This window comes from Hippoglossus hippoglossus, chromosome 10, assembly GCF_009819705.1.
Source record: "Hippoglossus hippoglossus isolate fHipHip1 chromosome 10, fHipHip1.pri, whole genome shotgun sequence".
Lineage (NCBI taxonomy): Eukaryota > Metazoa > Chordata > Actinopteri > Pleuronectiformes > Pleuronectidae > Hippoglossus > Hippoglossus hippoglossus.
Window position 1 is genome coordinate 9,405,915 of NC_047160.1, and position 19,081 is coordinate 9,424,995.

A 19,081-nucleotide genomic window follows, 5' to 3' on the forward strand; every position below is an offset into this window, starting at 1 on the left:
AAGACATAAACAGAAGTACAGTGTGCCATTAATGTTTGAGTAAACCAGAGTTACTTATCAAACACCTCGAGGCAAAAGGATCTTCAGCAGAATCAAAACTACTTATCAACTTTATAGTTAAATAATTTTTCGCTCTGCAATTGTCAGGGAATGTCAGCATCGGTTGGCCTAAGCTAGTCTTTGATTTGCTACTAATTAGCAAATTATGCTACCATGCTACAATAAGATGGTGACCATGGTGAACGTTATCGCTGCTTACTGGTATTATATCAGCATTGTTAGCACGCTGGCATTTGCGTTCAGCTCAAATCAACAATGGGCCTGACTTGTGCCTCATGGAGCTGCTAGGATTGCAGCTGCAGACCCTTAGTCCTGCTATATGACCTTTAAATAACCTTTAAATGATTCTCATGGTGCAAGTTTATAGTTGCAGACTGAACTGAATAAACATGGACGACATGACAGCTCCCTAGAGGTGAGGCCAAATCAGCTAGATCGAGCCCTGCAGTATAGTGCCGTGGCTGGCTGCAGTAAAGTTTATGAACCATGTTTCATTCATGTTAGTGGATGGGACATGGACCAAAATAAGTCCCTTTATATATTTTTCTCTAAGATGTTTTTTGTCATTTGAAGTCGTAAAAATAGGGTGAAACATAATGATTGACAGCTGAGACCGACTCGTGATTGGTCGAGCTTGTTTATTGGCCGGTCCTCAACACACACGGTTCCACTCCCTGATCACTCCTGCGCAGAATCTGGCTCCAAAGGACGTCAAAACCGCAAGATGGCGGCAGCTGTACCCGAGATATTTTAGCTTCATTTTATGAGACGGTGTTGCAGACATTCCTTCTCAGTGGCCTTGTCTTTTTGGTTGTATCATTGCGGTAAACTCTACACAAAGTGTTGGTTCTGCAAAATAATCAAGGCAGACTACTAAAACAAAACCAAGCGTTAAATAAATATAAAGGATTTGGCTTGTTTAGTGTAATCACTGTTAAGGCATTAGACTTTTTGTAGGTTTTGTCTTCCAGCTTTAAGATGAGAATGATCACAAATCTCTGTCTACTCACCCCATACACCAGTTCTCCCACCATGCCGTTCCACATCTTGGTATCTGGGTCTCTGGCTCCATACTTGCCATCTGAGACAACCTTGAGTTTGTACTGGTAGCCCACATGCTTGGCTATCTCTGCAGCCAGCTCCACGATGTAGCCCTCGTACTTATCGTTTCCCACAAGCTGCTCGTGGTTCTTCTTCAGCATCACATACGGTGACTCCTGTCAGGTGAGGGGAGGTAACCATCAGTAAACAACAGCTGTTTCTGTCCACACTCATCGATTCTACATCAGGCGTCAAAAATCACACCCAGGAAATAAATGAAGAATTTCACTGAAAATAAATCTACACTGATGTGAATTCCTTGACACAAGCTGATGTGACTGTAAGACACATAACATTTACAGCAACAATTTGTAAAGCTAATTAAGTCAAAGGCAGCATTATGGCTGATGATAAAATTTAAGTATGTAGTTAAGTTTAATAATACTATGTGAAAATGTTGGAAGACATGGATACTTTTAGTGCCTCAGTGCAAACCCACCGACCCTGATCAAAGCTACAGGCTTTAAAAAAAATCTTACTCGGCCCAAAATATAATTGTTGGTGTGAAAGGTTCACAAGAAAAGATAATTCTATGAAATTACAAGGTATTATTTTGGCTTTATTCCTTGAAGGTATGGTGTGTAATTCAAATACAAAAGGTGCCTAAGTATGATCATTACAGCAGCGTTAGAACGGGCTGCGAGGAAACGGAGGAATAGGAGGAGGGTTATTAAAGCTGGGAAGACGCTCCGAGAGGAAGGAGCGCGCGCGTGTGTGTGTGTGTGTGTGTGTGTGTGTGTGTGTGTGTGTGTGTGCACGCGTGTGCATGTTTAAGCCATGTAGACGGGGAAGCAGACACTGCTGACCTCTGCACCGGGCACACGCTGTTCTTGTTGTATCACACTGACATTTGTACATGTCCCACTGATTGGGTGTCGTTATAAATTACAGCAGATATGACATCTGGGGCCACTTTCAGAAAAATGCATTTCATACAGAATTCCACTGCATTGTCCACCTATGCTATAGCACAGCCTCAATTCCCACAAGTTGTTATGTGGCTGCTTTAAGCTAAGGCCGTGCTGAGCTGGGCAAATCCTGCCACCGTATTTCATCTGGGTTCGGGAGACGAGGTGGGGGTGCTGGGGGTTTCCTCCGTGTGTTACGGTTATCTGGGTTCTCCTACTCTTTATGGCCGAGGTGAAGGTAATCATTGTTACACATGGAAACCCGAGGCCTGCTGGTGGAGACACGGCACCCCAGGGAGACAGTGGAGAGAGAGAGAGTGAGAGAGTGGGGGCTGGTGTGCAGCGCTTCCACAGGCTATGCACTTGCACTTAGAGCCACAAGACAAAAAGAGACACGCACACACACACACACACACACACACACACACACACACACACACACACACACACACACACACACACACACACACACACACACACACACACACACACACACACAGAGACACACAGACACACATGCACATAGAGATATGGCATGACATACAGACGGTCCTCCAGGACTCAGTCTCATTGACCTCAAACTGTTCCACTGAGATCCGCCGTTACTCAACCAAGATAAATATGCCACAGACACACACATACACACAAGAACACATTTTAAACTAAATGCATGGAAACTAGACTGGCACTAGCTTACACCTCTGCCATGGCCCAACATTCCCTTTATGAGTTAAGTTAAATTAACTACATCGAGATTTTTATTTGGATCTGCACACACTCATAAACATGTCTGAGTTTTTTTAAGAAAGGGAAAAATAATTCCAGGTAGTAATTTTAGCAGTCAAAAACGAAACCACCTTGACTGAGGTATTCGGTAGGTTTCATAACCAGTTTTTTAGTTAGACCTCTGCAGCGTATAACACAATTTGATTTTTAAAAAAGCCACAGTTTCTCGCTGAAAGCCTAATAAACAGTGAATGTCATTAATAACCAACTCCCACCAAGCAAAACTAAACCCTACAATTCCAGTCATAGCCTGGTTTTACTGTAAAGCCACGATGGTGAAGACCCAAAGCTCAAGCGCTCAATTAAATATGTTCCGCTTCACTCCTCCAGAGTTTGTGTGAACCCAGGCTTGGACTGTGTGCACAGGAAGGGACAACAGGGATAGTGTGCGTGCGTGTGTGTTTGTGTGTGTGTGTGCGTGTGCGTGTGTGGGTGTGTGTGTGGAGGGGGGGGGGGCACACTGGCAAAACAACATGTTCCCTCGGGCGACGAATCAGTGGGGACAAAAGTTATAAGTTGCAAGAAGAAAACTCCACTCCACTGCTCCCCTGCAGCCCAATAACTGTTCGCACCTTATCTCCACTCTTAGGTTCCAAGACAGAAAACCAATTTATCTTCCTAGAAAAGGGGACACTGATAGGAGATTATGTCAGAGAGACTTATTTTAGATCCGTTCTCTTGGGACACTGCAACCTTTGGGTTTAAATGAGGATTTTCCTGTTTTTTAATTAGTAGCCAATAGACGACATGTTAAGTTTTCCAAACTATGCCTAAGCTCCCGACAGTTTATTTGTCAAATGTAATTCCAGAGTCTCTTTATGTTGCTTCGATAAAATCGTACTACTACCACTGGGAGCGGATGCCTGTTTGTCCATGACTTTTAACGAGTTTCTCTAACAACTAGTTTGCACACAACCTCAGTTGCAACATTTTCATTTATTACAGCAGGCTTGACTTATATAGGAAATCATAGTTTAATTATTTTTAATTAATTGAGCTACTCAGTCTTCCCCTTGGTGTATTTTCAAATTGCACAGGATTTATGCACAATGTCAAAATGGGAATAGTGCGAAAATGCCTGTGTAATTAGGCAGTTGCTAGGCACGTACACAGCAGTTAATCTAAAAGCAGCCCAATACCCTGTCCACACTAATGCTGATATTTTGCAAAACAAACCGTGTCCTCTGCGTTTGGGCCTCTCCCTCCACAGGCAAACGGTGCTTTAGGTCACATAATCAAGCTGAGATGTTTAAAAATGTTATTTTGTCTCACATATTTCTATCCTCAAACTCTACACAGGTATAAACAAACTCTGCACAGCTTGTTTTTTTTACTTTGTTAAATTGATTTTTATAATATTAATGCTGAGGTTCATTTAGATTCAACTACTCATGTACTTATACAACAATTTTGGTAAAAACATTTGTTGACACTAGACCAAACCTTTCCTCCATTTTGGAGATACAGTTGCAGCCAGAGATTCCTCATATCTTAATTCAAACTAAGAGGCTGACGTGAGTGGTTATTCCCATTCACGTGCTTGTATTTTTTCCGACAGGAAAACACCATTACCAGATGATTCTCATTGGTAATGTTGCTTTACATTGTTGTGTTCGCCTGTTTCCTGCTGATGCTGCAAGATCTCCGACTGAAAGCCTTACATCTATAAAATAAGATGGCACAGGTTGGAGTGTGTCGCTGCGTCTTCCTGTTATTCTGTGTTGTCTGTCAAGCTTGTATCTGGCGCGCAGTGAATTTCTCATAAGGGAAACCCTTTTACCCAATTAACCTCTCACAGCGGAGATCAGCTACTCGTGCGCTGCCCTGCCAGACCTGAAGCCTCTGACAGAATATCTCAAATCAGCAAGTGCATGCTTTATTCTTTGACACACATTTCATCCACACCTTGAAAAGCTGCGCCTTTTTCTTATTCCAATGAAATAACACGGTGGAAGTAATACCCAGAGATGAAAGACATTCCCATTTGAAAAAAAGCAAACACCTGAAGAGCCAATGCTGGGCTCTAGGGGTCCACAGGCATGGATCAATCTCTGATATTACATTTTCAACAAGACTCAGACACTGAGAACATCCTGTACCTTCAGAGACGTGCACAATACCATCTGTGTTATCCTCGGATGTGTATCAGCCACGTCTTGCCTGCCACTGTATGTCCTCTCTTTTTCAGAAAATGTCAGGATAAGCTATCCGTCGTGAGAGTTGGTCAGGTTGAATTTTTTCCCTCCCTGTTCCCAAATCCCAGCCCCTGCTAACTTCCCTTCCGATATATAGGCCAGAACACTTCACATAACCTGGCCACGTCGCGTTCAGCAGCCTGGTGGTGACATGGGAGCCGAATAGAGAACATGGCAGCGGAGAGGAATGAAGGACACATTGACACTTCACAGCCTCAGGAGTCAGGTGCTCAGAAAGTATTTTATAACAGTGCTGTTTAGGAATGTACGACCACCGGAGCCTTCAACTCTACCTGTGTTTTCTTGACATGGAATTTCAAGGTTGTGTTGCCCTTCTTTTAAATGTACAGTATTACTATGCCGGTAAGCAAGTGAACCCTGTACACATTTCTGTACTCCTGCCCTGTACCTGCCAAATAAAGGCGTTCTCATTCCGAGCAGGCTCCAGACAGGACGGAGAGAAGTTAGCAGAACAGAGTTAAGAGTGGAAGAAGGGGATGGATATACAATCACAGGTGTCTGCTGAATTCTTTCAGGGGCCCTGAACTTAGGGAACTCTATCATAAAAAGAAAATGAAAAATGACTTTCTCTGTCTCGTCTCACCCGCCTCCTAGAAACTCGTCTCTGTTTGACTCACCAAGATAGTGGTGACGATGTAGGTTCTGTTCTGCAGGCCGTACGTCTCGTTGCTGCCTCGCATGAAGCTCGCCGTGGTCACGTACTTCTCATCTTCGTTCCAGTAGCCGACCTGTGAGTCAAGAAGAACGAGTCATAAACAAGGACCTGTATTTTATTAAACTGTCACCGCTACTGTCTCTTAGGAAACCGAAGTAAGGACGCACCCTGTGTACATCGCTTTTACAAAATATCATTAGTCATGATGATAATCTTATCATTAGTGTATGTACAATCAAATCAGAAAAGGGTAATTACGCCACATTAAATATTCCACTTTCTTTATTTATCAGCTGAGCAAACAGCACAAATGAAGCTGACACACATTTTTTTGTCACTTCAAAATGTTTGTACTTTTCAATGTGGTACTAAATTCACTGCAGCAGGATTTTTGTCCTCCTGATTTCATGGTTTCCATCATCTAATCCCAGTTTATGCATTGGTATGGATTACTCATCTTCATTATGACTGGAAGATTTTGTACAGATAATAAAATAATAATGAGAAAACAATTTAATTGAGTTAATATTTTTTCTAAGAATGAACCACTGTGCCAATTTCACCTATATGCACCTAAATAATCATGAGATCACTTGAGAGCTGTGATAGAAGGTTTGTTTTACACTTCACTCAAAGTAGCAGAAAGTCTCTCGTTAAAGGTGTCTACATTGTCACGGCATTATTATTGTAATTCTTATAAATCTGATAAATACAGGCCCAGGTATTTCTTGAATTTTTAAAATCCTGTTTATCAAGCAAATAATAATGATAATGAGCATGCAGCCACAGTGTTATATACAGCAGGAATAAATATTTGAATTTTACACCCCAGGATACAGACTTACCTTCTTGGGGCCGGATGGGGCCAGTTCCATGACGCTGACAGTGTAGTTTGTTCTGCGGCCTTTCTCGTTGAACTGAATGTGACCCGTCAATCCGTCTATCCGCACCTGTAGTGGAGTCACAGATATAGAATTAGCAACATGCAGGCTCGGACTCACCTGGGCAGATGGGTAAATAAAGGCTCCCGCCAAGCATATTCATACACGCCATTTTCTGAATGTCTGCACTGGCAGCAAGCGTTTGCATGTCACGCTCACATGCGATGCATGTTTAGCATCGTTTTTTTGTGCGTTTGTGTATTCATTTGTGAAAATTCCACAGTGCCCAGGTCCCTGCGGAGGTGAATGACAGACGGCGTGCGTGTATGTGTACAGCGCGGTGTGTTTGTCTTGGCCGTGTGATGGGGTTAATTGAGCGAACACGGCTTCAATCTCCAGTCTATCCGGAGGCAGATGGTTAGATTGACTATGAAGAGGCCTCTGCACAGCCACTCTGCAGACAGGGCCTCAGGCTGCACACACACACACACACACACACACACACACACACACACACACACACACACACACACACACACACACCCTTGCAAACATATTGCATTTATTATACACTAACGTGACTAAAGTACATAAGGTTCCAGAATAAAAATATAACATATGAGATTTGGCTTTTTACTCAGGACTGTGCCTTTGCAAAGATAGAGTTGAAAAAATATAATAATTGTGCTTACTCCTTAGATTTGTGCGTGTGTGTGTGTGTGTGTGTGTGTGTGTGTGTGTGTGTGTGTGTGTGTGTGTGTGTGCGTGGGTGTGTGTGTGTGGGTGTGTGTGGGTGTGTGTGGGTGTGTGTGTGGGTGAGTGTGTGTGTGTGCATGAGATCAAGAAGTCTCGTAGCCGGTCCTGCATTTTCATTCCCAAATATTACATCTCTAAACTCAATTGCTGATGTCATATTCCATGATGATCACAGCAGAGTGTTACTGCCCGCAGGTTTTGTTTACTAGCCATGATGTCACATTTGATACTGGAGAGCTCTCCAACGACTTAATGTGAACTTTACACGACAGAATGAGACCTAATTTGTTCAGCTAGCCCCGACTCAGGAGCTGTTAGCTGATGTGTCACTCAAGAATTTGTGCAAATGTGAGCCTCCGCCCATGTATGTGCATGTGTGGTATGTGTGTATGTGTGTCTATATGTGAGTGTGTTTCTACGTATGGATGCAGACCTGCTGCAAGGCTCTCTGGATGTCTATGCCCTGTCCCCAGGGGGCTGGTGGGTTGGCGAGACACTCGCCAGCGTTGCCCCTGCGAGAAATGTCTATCCTCTGTCTCCTTAAATTCTGGAAGGCCGTGGACATGACTTTCACCCCGTCGTACGTTAGAGCGCCAGTGTACTGCAAAGAGAGAGCGGACAGTTCAAACAACAGCGACACTATTAACAACCGATAAAGGTCTAAGCTGAACAGAGGTGATTTGAGCTGGTTTTTGACTTTCTAAACACAAATGTTTGGATTTGGAATTAATCCTCTATCTCAGCTGGGTGGCCGGTTGTTAGGAATAAAAATCAATAATCGTTTAACAGCAGAAATCCCACATCTGAACCAACAAACTCAGAAAGGTTGAAGGGTTATCTGCCAACTAAATTTAATGAAAACCCTTTCGTAACTTTTCCCAATAAAACCCACTGAAAAGGGAAATAAAGCAACTCTCTCGATCAAGGTAACCGTGACCTCGAACAGAAAATCAGTGATCACAACTCCACAGTTGAGTGACAGGAGAATGAAGGGCAAACACCTTGAGTCCACTCTTGTGCACTTTGGAGTCTTTATTGTCAAAGTCCAGCCACTGCTGGACAACGCGGCTGACGCTGGGCTCAGAGTTGTTGACGAGCTGGAAGCCGGTGATGTTCGCCCCACCTTTCCTCAGGTCTGTCAGGTCGATGTCCAGGAAACCCTGAAGACAGCGAGGAGGACAGGCAAGGACAATGTTAATTAATGTGCACAGTGCATGATTACAATGAATAAAGTGTGTTCTTCTTCAAAATGCCAGGGCAATTAACCATGCTTACAACAAAGAGAAAAACAAGAGACTGTCCATTCAAGCAGATTCACGACTGCTAATTGTGTTTTATCTGGAGTGGCCATCGTGCTAAATGGCTTGTGACCCCTGAAAATAAATCAATGTTCATTTGCAATCAATCATCACAGGTTGTGAAGTGGACTTCAAATGTGAGCAGTTCCAAAGTCCAAAGAGAGATTATTTCCTTGAGCATTCTTTTGATGGGGATTTTCAGAAGATGTCAAAGTATCCAGTACTTCAGCCCAAAAAGAAACCTGCAAATCAGCAACAGATTTCGGGCTCATACACGATTCAAGGTGGTTCACCATGGCCATCTTTCGAAAGCTTTGTGTAAAATTTTCAGTCCAACTACTGACCCAGATCCTTTAATTTCTATATTTGGAGTAAGGCCTGAAAACTGGGATTGGCAATCAACATTTAATATCCATTTTACTATCCATTTAAATTGGAAGAGCTAAAAAACTCCATCCCATGTCAGGTGGATCATTATTTTTATTAAGTTTCATCTGAAATTGAAAGGATAAAAATCCCTTTAAAGTGGAGCGCGGGTAAGTTCACAAAAGGTCTGGATGCCTTTTCTCATCTACTTTGATAGTCTAACCACTGTTTAGCTTTTGATTAGAGTCTGACTGTATCCGCTGTAGAATGACTGTTTCAATATGTATATATGATGAACATTGTTGAAGCTGTTTTTTTTATGATCTGGCACCAACAGTATTTTAGTTTTTCATTTATTTACCTATCAATGTATTCATTTTTGTATTTATTTATTTTACTGTGAAGGGAGGGGAGTAAGGGGGATTTGCTATGTGAAAATATTCAACGTGTGATTTTTACACATGTTTAAACAAAACCTATCAATAAACAGATTAAAAAAGACCCTGCAAATCTGTTTTTACTTTCTTATTTAATTATTTGTCTTGACTTCGGGGGTCCCATCCATCAGGTTCAATGAACCACTGCACTAGAACCACTGCACACAGAAAAAAAACATTTTTCCCACCTTTTTTTTTTTGTGTGTTTTAGTAGAACAACTCTAAACCTCTAAAGCTGCTGATCAGGGGTCACAAGAAGGCATTGCTTTGTTTCTGGGCTCACAAGCTGACAATGTTGGAAACCAGTGGGTAATTCGAAAGTATACTTTGTGGTAAACGCTTTAGACTCCTCCATCTAAAGTGCGAAGGTTGATTGCGTAATGAAAATGAAAAATCCCCCTTTTTCACTCAGAGAGTTTATCCCATTGAACAGATTCCATCCCTGTCTTTCCTGAGGGATGAGAGTAGTGAGAAAAGAAAATAGGAAACCTAATTTCATGGCGGGAGCAGTCCACTGCTAATCTATGATAGACTCCGAGTCCTCATTGGCCACTGTTATCAATGGCGGGATCAAACCCTTATGGGGCACTGTGAACAATATAAGCGACACCTCAGGCAAAGTGGAATGGGAAAAGGAGTGATTCGCTGTAATGGTATCTCCTGTTTTTTCCTCTGACTATTATGTGGAGGAGACTGTTTTTTTAGAGCGGCAGCGGAGTGGGAGAGGTGGTTTCGGTGTCTCAGCGGGCTGCCTGTTAGCATGGGGGAGAAGAAGAGGCAGACAAGTGGGGATGGGTGGGAGCAGAGGGAGAGAAGATTTGTCAAGATTTAAGAGCAAAGTTTTGACAGACGAGAAGAGAAGGTGCCTCACAGGATCGTCTGCCGCTCGACTGGCATCTGTCTGACAGCACAAACCTCCATCCCCTCCTTCCCTCTCTTCCCTGCTCTGAGGATATTTGTTTCATGTCAGTAGCAGCTGCGGCTCTCTCTTGACCGTGCTACTTGTTGCAAAGCCTTGTTTGTTTACTTCCTCTGATCTTCATATGTCCTCACAGAAAGGGAAAAGAAGTCCAGTAGAGGTGGTCGCCTGTTAACGGGGACAAAATTGGTCCATGCTCCTCACGAGTGTACAAATGGAAACGAAGAAGAGGGTGTCCCAATTCTTTTTTGGATGAAGGGTTAGGGGCAACTGTGTTAGGGCTTTACATCCCTCAAAACAGAGATTTTTCAGACCTGCACTTCAAATCGAGGGCTATGAAAATTTCAAAGAATGCCCTGCGAATCACATCAGAATTAATTTAACTTGGGTATAGCAGTGAGGTTCCTCTAATAACAATGCATCCTGGCAGGGTTGCTTACAGACCACTGCTAGAAGCCTGAAGATGTGGGCTTTTGATTTATACGTGAAATAATGCAGATCATCCAAGCTTTTGGAGAAGGGTTGAAACTGGATTGAGCCTTAGTCTCCCCCCCGTCATCCCACCGCTGTCTCCCTAATGTACCTGTCTGTTGCAAGGTGTCCATATTTCTCAGCTGAACACACAGAGTCGTTTTTTCTTTTCTGCTCCATGTATGAGCTAATGTAGTGCAGTCAGCTAGAGAGGTTACTATAGAAACTAGGCTTTCCCACACTGGACATGGAGCACAGTTTTTCAGACAGTTATTTAAGCCACGTTTAAAGATTATATATATATATAAGGTTCTAACCTTTAATACACCAGCCAACGCATATGTTCTATGTAAAGATATATTGCAGCAATAGCATATTTTTATGATCTAGTAGTCGGTTCTGACATATGTTCTTATCACTGTAAGTGCAAAGAGCAGGACATGTGAGTCCCTATGCCCATGTGGCGGCGTGTTTTCACTTTGCTGTACAACCTTTGCCCAGGAAGCAGAGACGATCAAAGCTATGGGTAAAGCGGATATTTAGGTGTGTTTGCAGCTGGTTTCTCTGGGCTTCACATAACTTAGAGAGTGTAGAGGCAACAGCTCATCTACAACACAGAGAGGGGCTTGACGTGTGGCCCCCGAGGAGTCGTTTTGGTTCCGAGATGCTGGTGCTAGTTCCACATTAGAGTGTTATCAAGCCTGAGAGAAAACTGTGAAAAACCAACTGTGTCCGAACCTGACCAGAGCCAGATGTTTTCCTTGATTACAGGCATGTGCAGCATAAAGAAAATCAAGGAGACGGCACAGCCAACATTACCAAACCTGAGTCAAACCAAACTATGGTCAAAATCCCAGCCCGATGGGTCCTGGCGGCCCGTGACAGGTTCGGGTATCCACACTCGACTAGTGGCTATGACTTTTGTATACAACTTTCAGGTATGTACTTAAATGACGTCCTCTTCTCCCTATCACACTGTGCTCTGTTTTTCATATACACACTCCAAGCCTCAGATAGACGCACAAGTAAGTAAATTAGAAAAATTATGAAAAGGTGCAGGGACATAAAAAAAAAAAGGACCTTATTTTGCACAAACCTTTTAATGGGCCCATTATAAATGACGGTAGCCACTTTGCCTATCAGCTGTTATTACCCTGCAAGTCTTATCATTTAAAATTAAATCTGGCAAACTGGCCAGACAAGAGAGATTGAGCTAATCTAAAAGCCCAGCAGTGAGAAATTGTTCAGGCCAGCAGCTGCATATTAATGCTGTTATTACTACAGCTTCTGTTGATGTCAATTTGCTCTTCATTTGGCTGCATTTAGTGAGACTGAACAGTGCTGCAGGGGTCTGCGTGACACGTGCCCTGAGAAAATGGCAGCAGACAAAGGGAGCTAATGTATATAAGCTTGCATAGATTGGCTCCCTGACCTTTTTCTGTCACGGTGAGTCTGCATAGATTTCTGTGTCTGGCTGTCACAGTGTTCCCACTTGTGCTTCACTGGAAGTCTACTAGTGTGCTACTGTTATGTATGCAGGTTTGACAGCGCAGGGGAAATAACATATAGTGCAGCTGAAGAGGAAAATGGAATAAAGGAGCATAAAAGACTTGAGACCATACACTTGAAACATTAGGTACGTGCAACTCGTTTGAACAGGTAAGAATAGAAAATCTGGAATCCTGATAAAAGCCACATTTAACAGAAATTCAGTCTGAAGGTAAGTATAGAGAATCTCAAAACAAATGTAAATAAAAGCTAAAATGCAGTGATATTATATTTCCTTACCAGGTTAGCCAGGATGTAGTGATAGCTCTTAGCATTCTTGCCCTGTTCGACAATCTGGAAGACAAAGGTGGAGGAGAAATACAGAATAAGTGTAAGTAAGAGAGCCAGGGGAGGTGTTTGACAGCGTCTCAGCAGCGAGCCTGCTCCAGTGTACAGAATTTGACCTTGTGCAAAACAGACAGAAAGAAATCGGAGCAGAGAGAGTGAAAATGGAACAATCTACCGTATAAAAGGGCGAGGAACTTCACAAATGTCAGTGTTAATCTGTGCGGTGGCATATTAACAGATTACCAGCTCCGTACAGACAAAGTAGCTTAAAGAGAATGACAGGTCTGGAGTCAGTTAGAAACCTTTCCCATCCTCCGTCACCTCTGCTGTTTCCTCCTGTCTCTCTCGTTTTCTCTCCTCTGCCGTTCCTCCTCTCATCTCCTCTGCCGTTCCTCCTCTCTCCTCAGTGATGAAAGGTATTACTGTGAGGAGTCATTTCTTACAACTGTGTTGCCTTTGGCCAGACCACACATCACTTATTCATATATTAAAATAGCCACTAAATTAATTAAATCCCTTAAATATTTGAACTACAATGTATCAACATATAAAGTTTAGTCAGGCCCTTTAAAGACCCAGGCTTGAAAAGGAATGGAAATAGCAGTGGCATCAATTGACTTAAGAAAATTAATGAATAAATTAACATTTAATACAAGTAAACCTGTCAGAAAATGTGCAATTAGTGATCTTATTTGTAAACAGCAAACTGTACACACTGTATTTGCTTCCCTCCCCCTCCTACTCTGTTTTCACTGTGGTTCCCCTGAGAGCGCTGGTTTGATCTTTGATCTAATGTTTAAAAAAACACACAACACTCTACATCCCTGGAACTGCTCGTGGTCTAACAATATCATCGAGTAATTCAGTCTGTCAGGGCTGAACTGTACACAAGCCCCCCGCCTCCCACCTACTGTACACTCCATCGCTCTTCCGCCTGCAACTGCTGTCACTTTCCAACTGCGGGCGACGCAGGTCAGCTGACCACCTACAGGTCAGGGCAGTTAAAACAACACACTGAGGTGTGTGGTGCCAGGGCTGGTTTATTCACTCTGACTGACACTTACATGTAGATACAGAATAGGGGGGGAAAAGCTGGTGGCACTCTCGGCTGAGCCTGAGCCCGCTGCGCTGTAGTGTGTTTATGTGTCATCACAGCATACTGGGCAGTCACATGAAATAAGGCCAAGTGGGCAGCACTGATGTAAAGCCATGCACCATCCAATTATCACGGAGGATAAAGAATCCCACCGTCTCCTCTCCTCTCCTCTCCTCTCCTCTCCGTTAGTGTTTCCCCCGGTGTATACTTTGTCGAGTGTACTCTTTTGTTTGTGTGTGTGTGTGTGTGTCAAATGATGCTGCAGGTCATGACAGAAGGTGGCATTTGTTATTAATGGTGACCCTAGCACAAGGCGGGCCTCGCGGCTGAGCCCCGGGCAAGGAACATTTCGAGGGAAAGAGGAGAGACACACACCCGACACCGTGGGGACGCGCACACATTACTGCCACAGTGGACTGTCGAATGGAAATGTTTTGGAAGCGAGTAGCATTTTAATTATTCATAAAGATTTGAAGAGTCATTCAGAGTTCAGCCCCCGAGAGAACGGCTCATTATCTTCTCTGACTCTCTGTAGAAAAACACACTCTGAGGTAGCTCTTCTGTCACAATCGATGTTCTCCGAGGAGACGACATCAACATTCAGGTTACATGAGAGGTCACCCTCAGGATACTGTCAGCGACTCTATCATGTGAGAATCTGTGTGCTCTATGAGATGAACACAGGAGTGAGTCTAAAGGGCAAAAGAGGCAGAAGCGAGAGTGACGCAGATGTGGGTGATTGATGGCGGCCGTCTGCATGGAGAGCGTCTCAGGCTCCGCTCCTGTAAACTGGTGAGAACTCATGCAATAACCTTAACTGTAGACACTGGGCCATCAATAATGCTCACGGAGAGCAGACGTAGCCTACACATACAGATTGTAAGTGTGTGTGTGTGTGTGTGTGTGTGTGTGTGTGTGTGTGTGTGTGTGTGTGTGTGTGTGTGTGTGTGTGTGTGTGTGTGTGTGGCCTAAATCGGTTTACACAATCACATTTTGGGGTCTTGTCTCTCTTACGGGGAAGAAGGTAAGGCTATGGTTTGGTGTAAGTCAGTGTGTGTGTCGTGCACATCATTTATTTTGCCTTTCCCTGCAAAAAGAAAAGTGTCCGCTGACAGATGCGTTATTTACATTGGCATGGTTGTTAAGCGATACATCCACTAGAGGGCAGCACAGAGGCGAGTGTTTCTGAAAGCTACAAACATGGCTGTTGGAGGCCGTGATAATGTACTAGATAGAGGAACAGGCGGCTGTTTGTCATTATAAAGACTTAGTTTCTTACCAAATTGCAAGTCTGTACAAATTGGCTTTTGATAAAATAAGATTAGCTTGTCCGTCTTGCCTGTACGCGTAAGCTTTCAGAAGTCGTGCACAAATACGAAAAAAAACAAAAAACGCAGAGTACATTAGACACATATCCTTGTTTAGCTTGTTTACATACAGAAGTGATGCTTCAAGTCACAAATAAAATCCACTGCTGAGTCTACCTATTACAGCCCCATGCACACCTCTTCCACATGCTGTGAAATCCAAAGCCAGACCTGCCATGCCTAGTTACGGTTGCTAAGCTATGATTGGATCTCTATTCATGGGAGGACACCAAGATCCTTTTTCCTTTCAATAGTACAGTGGTGAGTGAGTGATGATGCTATCAAAGAAGAACTGCCGACTCCAAATGCCAAAGCTGTGTTATTTATCGCTCCTGTCCTTAATTCTCCAGGAGACCAAACACAAGAGCAGACCGCCAACCAGCCCCCACTTCCCGTTTACACCCCGTCTTTCTTTCCCAACTGCATCTCTCCTTTGTCCATCAGATTCAAAGATGCGCAGCCTCGCTCTTAAGTGTGTGCTTTTTATTTGTCTTCAATATATTATTTCTGAGGAAGTCTTTTAATCTTAATGTGCAGGCTGAAAACGAATGAAATTTCATTATAGTGTAAATTCCGTCATGATTGCATTTTCCCGTATCATTGCAGAAACAGTGCAGAGAAATGCTCTTTACCTTCCTGAGGATGCCAGTGAGCCTCTCGGTCTCACAGTCGATGATAATCTGGCCCTCCTTCCTCTTGTCCAGATCCTGAAACACTTTCAAGAACGAGGCCTCCGTCATGGTCTCCACGTTCACCGAGGTCACCAGCCAGTTCCTCTCCGCTGCTGTGTCCAGAACCTTCTGCAGCACCGACAGGCCTGGTGAGAAGAATGAGAAGAGCTGAAACTCAGTGGCAAAAATGAAAAAAGGAACTAAAATTTAACTGAAGAGGAACTTCAGGAGCTACATGTCTGGGTATTTACACCAAAAGTTCTGCAAAGATGAATGGAGTGATGAATGACAAATTGTAATTAACTCACTGAAAGCAATAAGGGTTGGGTTCCAACATGGGCCGAATCACAATGCAGATTCCGGTGCCTGCCCTCAGCACTGAAATAGTTGACTTGCTTATTGGCTGGCCTAATTAAAATTACACTCAACTCTGGTGGCAACACAATCTCTTTATGGCTCTGGCAGCACGCAGCGTTAGCCTACAGTTAGCTAGTAGCTAGCTCAAACTCAAGTCAACACGACAACAAAATGTCTAAAGCGAAACGGTCCAGATGTGGCTGTATTGCACTCGACAGGATTCCAACACCTGCAGCAGATGTTTGAAAACAAAGGGAGGAAGATGAAAAACTTGATGAAGCACCTGCAACACGCAGGATACATCTGAAAGCAGAGGAACACTCTGTGTTTGCATGCGTGGCCCCATGTCGAGCACATCAGATGGCAGTGTGAGCGCCCCCTGGCCCCGGCAGTGGGGAGACCATTGATGACGAGTTGGAGGTGGAGTATTTTACTGTATTAAGCACTAAAACTGTTATTTAGTGTTGAATTGCAGAAGTTGGGTTCAGTGTTATTTATAAGACATTTTGCACTTTTTTATATCTGTATATTTAAGTTAAATATACTTTTAACTTTATGAGCTAATGAGTTAAATTTCATCTTCCAATTTGCCTTAGCAATTAAAAAGAGGGGGGGGGGGGGGGGGGGGGTGAAGTGAGAGTTTTTTTTGTCAAGTATCGATTTAGCATCGGTATCGGAAAAAAATATATAACATCCAACCCTAAAAGCGAAAGAGAGCATGACACAAATAGATGCAGGTTAATGTAATACTCCATGTAGTTATAATGTGAGCCAAAAGATAAATTAGAATAAGTTGAGGATGAAACAGAAGCTGTGCAGCAAAGCAAAGAGCTTGTGGTTTGCTTATCCATCAGCATCTTCCCTGTAGCTTCAGTGATATAATCTAACATGTAGGACAGTCCATTAAACACACTGACATGTACAGGTGTGCTTTTCCAGCTCATACAGCGCCGGGCTAAATAATCACCACTTTCACACTAACAAATATTCAGCCAGCGCATCATCGCAGGCTACACACTCACAGCAAGCATTACGCCCTCCGAGCACCATTACAGGTGCCGCTACTCAATTACACTGTCACCGATACGCTAGTGAGACCGCCAAACATGGCGGAGAACGAGGCAGAGCAGCCAATGAGCTAGGGGCTCACGCTAAGTCAGGAAATAAAAGGCGATTAGAGAACACATTGATCTTGAGCTCTGATTTACAATCTGACTCACTGTTGTACTCCTTCGCTGTTGGCAGCAGACCAATCAGATTCTTCCCGAGTTGGCAGCCGCTGTTGTTCCACAGAGTAAATAAATAAATAAAAAATTTCACCCGCAGCAGACTGGCAGCCATTACCCAAATGAATTATAGCAATTACAAAATTTAGAAATGTAAACTAATACACGATGTAGCCACATTTGTTTTTTATTTCCACTAAGCTGGCAAACACTGTTAGAGCCACTGTGGGCCTATATGCGGTGTGTTTTGCATATCCTCCATGCTTGTTTGTTCACATTCATACAGGCTTTTTTATGCATATTGAGCAAATGTAAAAATGGCTCATCCACAACAACAAACACAACATAGAGGCTGTCAGAAGAAGAATGAGAGATGCAGTCACCACCTCTGAAAGATGATTGCCGGGCTTTATTAGAATGCACACCAGCTGCTCTCCAGGCAATTCACGCTGCCTGTTTGACACCAGGTCATTAAGACATAAAAAGATGGATGGTGTTTCACCTCCACATATGACCACAACACAGAATATGTAAATAAATTGGACAAACAAAAAAAAGATGCAGGGGTGTTGGATGTAAATGGTGCACAGGGCGTTGTGAAGCATAACTGGAAAGGTGCATCGCGACATATGGCACCTGTCAGAGTTTCTTTCCATTCACTGTTGCTCATGAGTAAATAGTTGTGACCCTTGGTGCTGACAGGTTTAATAGTAGCTGTGAAACCGATGATGGACGTGGGAACATAGGAGGCAGTTTATCATGGCCGTGAATAAGGTCAGTAGGCGCAGAGGAGAATGGGCAAATGTCTTTGAATGGAGCCGAGTCCTGGTTTATGTCGGCTGCACACTGGAGGATCATCAGGCTGATTTGGGGTCCGATAGAGCCCTCCTGAGGACCGTACAGGCGTCACTGATAAAACGCAGATATGAACAGATGATTTGGTCAAATGATCGCATATTGTGATGGGTTTACAGACATAATCTTAATGCCACCGACTGAATCTGAGCCTCCCTGATTTTGAATCGTAAATATATCAAAGATGTTTAATATTTATCATCTGAAATCGTCGACTCATGTAGTATGAAAGGAACCGCGATTGGAATGTGGCAAAAAATATGCTTGTTTTGTTATGTTTAACACTGAATTTGTTTTTTTAAACAACGACAGCCATAAGGAGCAACTCTAGAAACACAGAGGATGTTTCGCAATACAATAAAGAAAAAGAAAGAAAACACCAAACTAAAATAAATCAGAACAAAAAGAATGAGAGATGGGTGCTTATTTAACGTGTCCTGCTGTCTGTGCAAAACATTACACAAACAAGCGCAACCTGCTGATGACGCCCGGCAGTCTGCCTCCATGTTTGTCTTTATTCTGAAGTCACGTGTGATCGCGCACGTTTCTGCCACTTCAAAATCGGTGGTTTGGACGCCAAGTGAGTTGTTCTGCATCTCGACTGAATCATCTTGTGGGTGCATTGTCAAAATCGAGATTAAATGTCAGTTGCATCTTTTATGTCTGTGTTTTCAAAATTTCAATAATCCTTTTGAGTGCTGCAGGCATTTAGCAGGAGGTTTCAGCACCATGGACAGCTCCCTTTCGAAAAGGAGGCCGTGTCTAAAGCGGTTCACTTCATTTTATTCTTTTATCCTTTTGTTGCTTCCATTTTAATCA

General features: G+C 43.2%; 1 protein-coding gene across 1 annotated transcript in view; it reads right to left on the reverse strand.

The window, feature by feature from the left end:
• The window catches only part of gria1a (glutamate receptor, ionotropic, AMPA 1a), a 72,861-nt gene that overhangs the window by 33,845 nt on the left and 19,935 nt on the right, over window positions 1-19,081 (reverse strand). Inside the window, 7 exon segments of the mRNA XM_034598010.1 lie at window positions 1,071-1,277; window positions 5,689-5,799; window positions 6,572-6,676; window positions 7,797-7,964; window positions 8,365-8,523; window positions 12,643-12,696; window positions 15,786-15,970. Coding sequence (XP_034453901.1) covers window positions 1,071-1,277; window positions 5,689-5,799; window positions 6,572-6,676; window positions 7,797-7,964; window positions 8,365-8,523; window positions 12,643-12,696; window positions 15,786-15,970 — 989 coding nt within the window.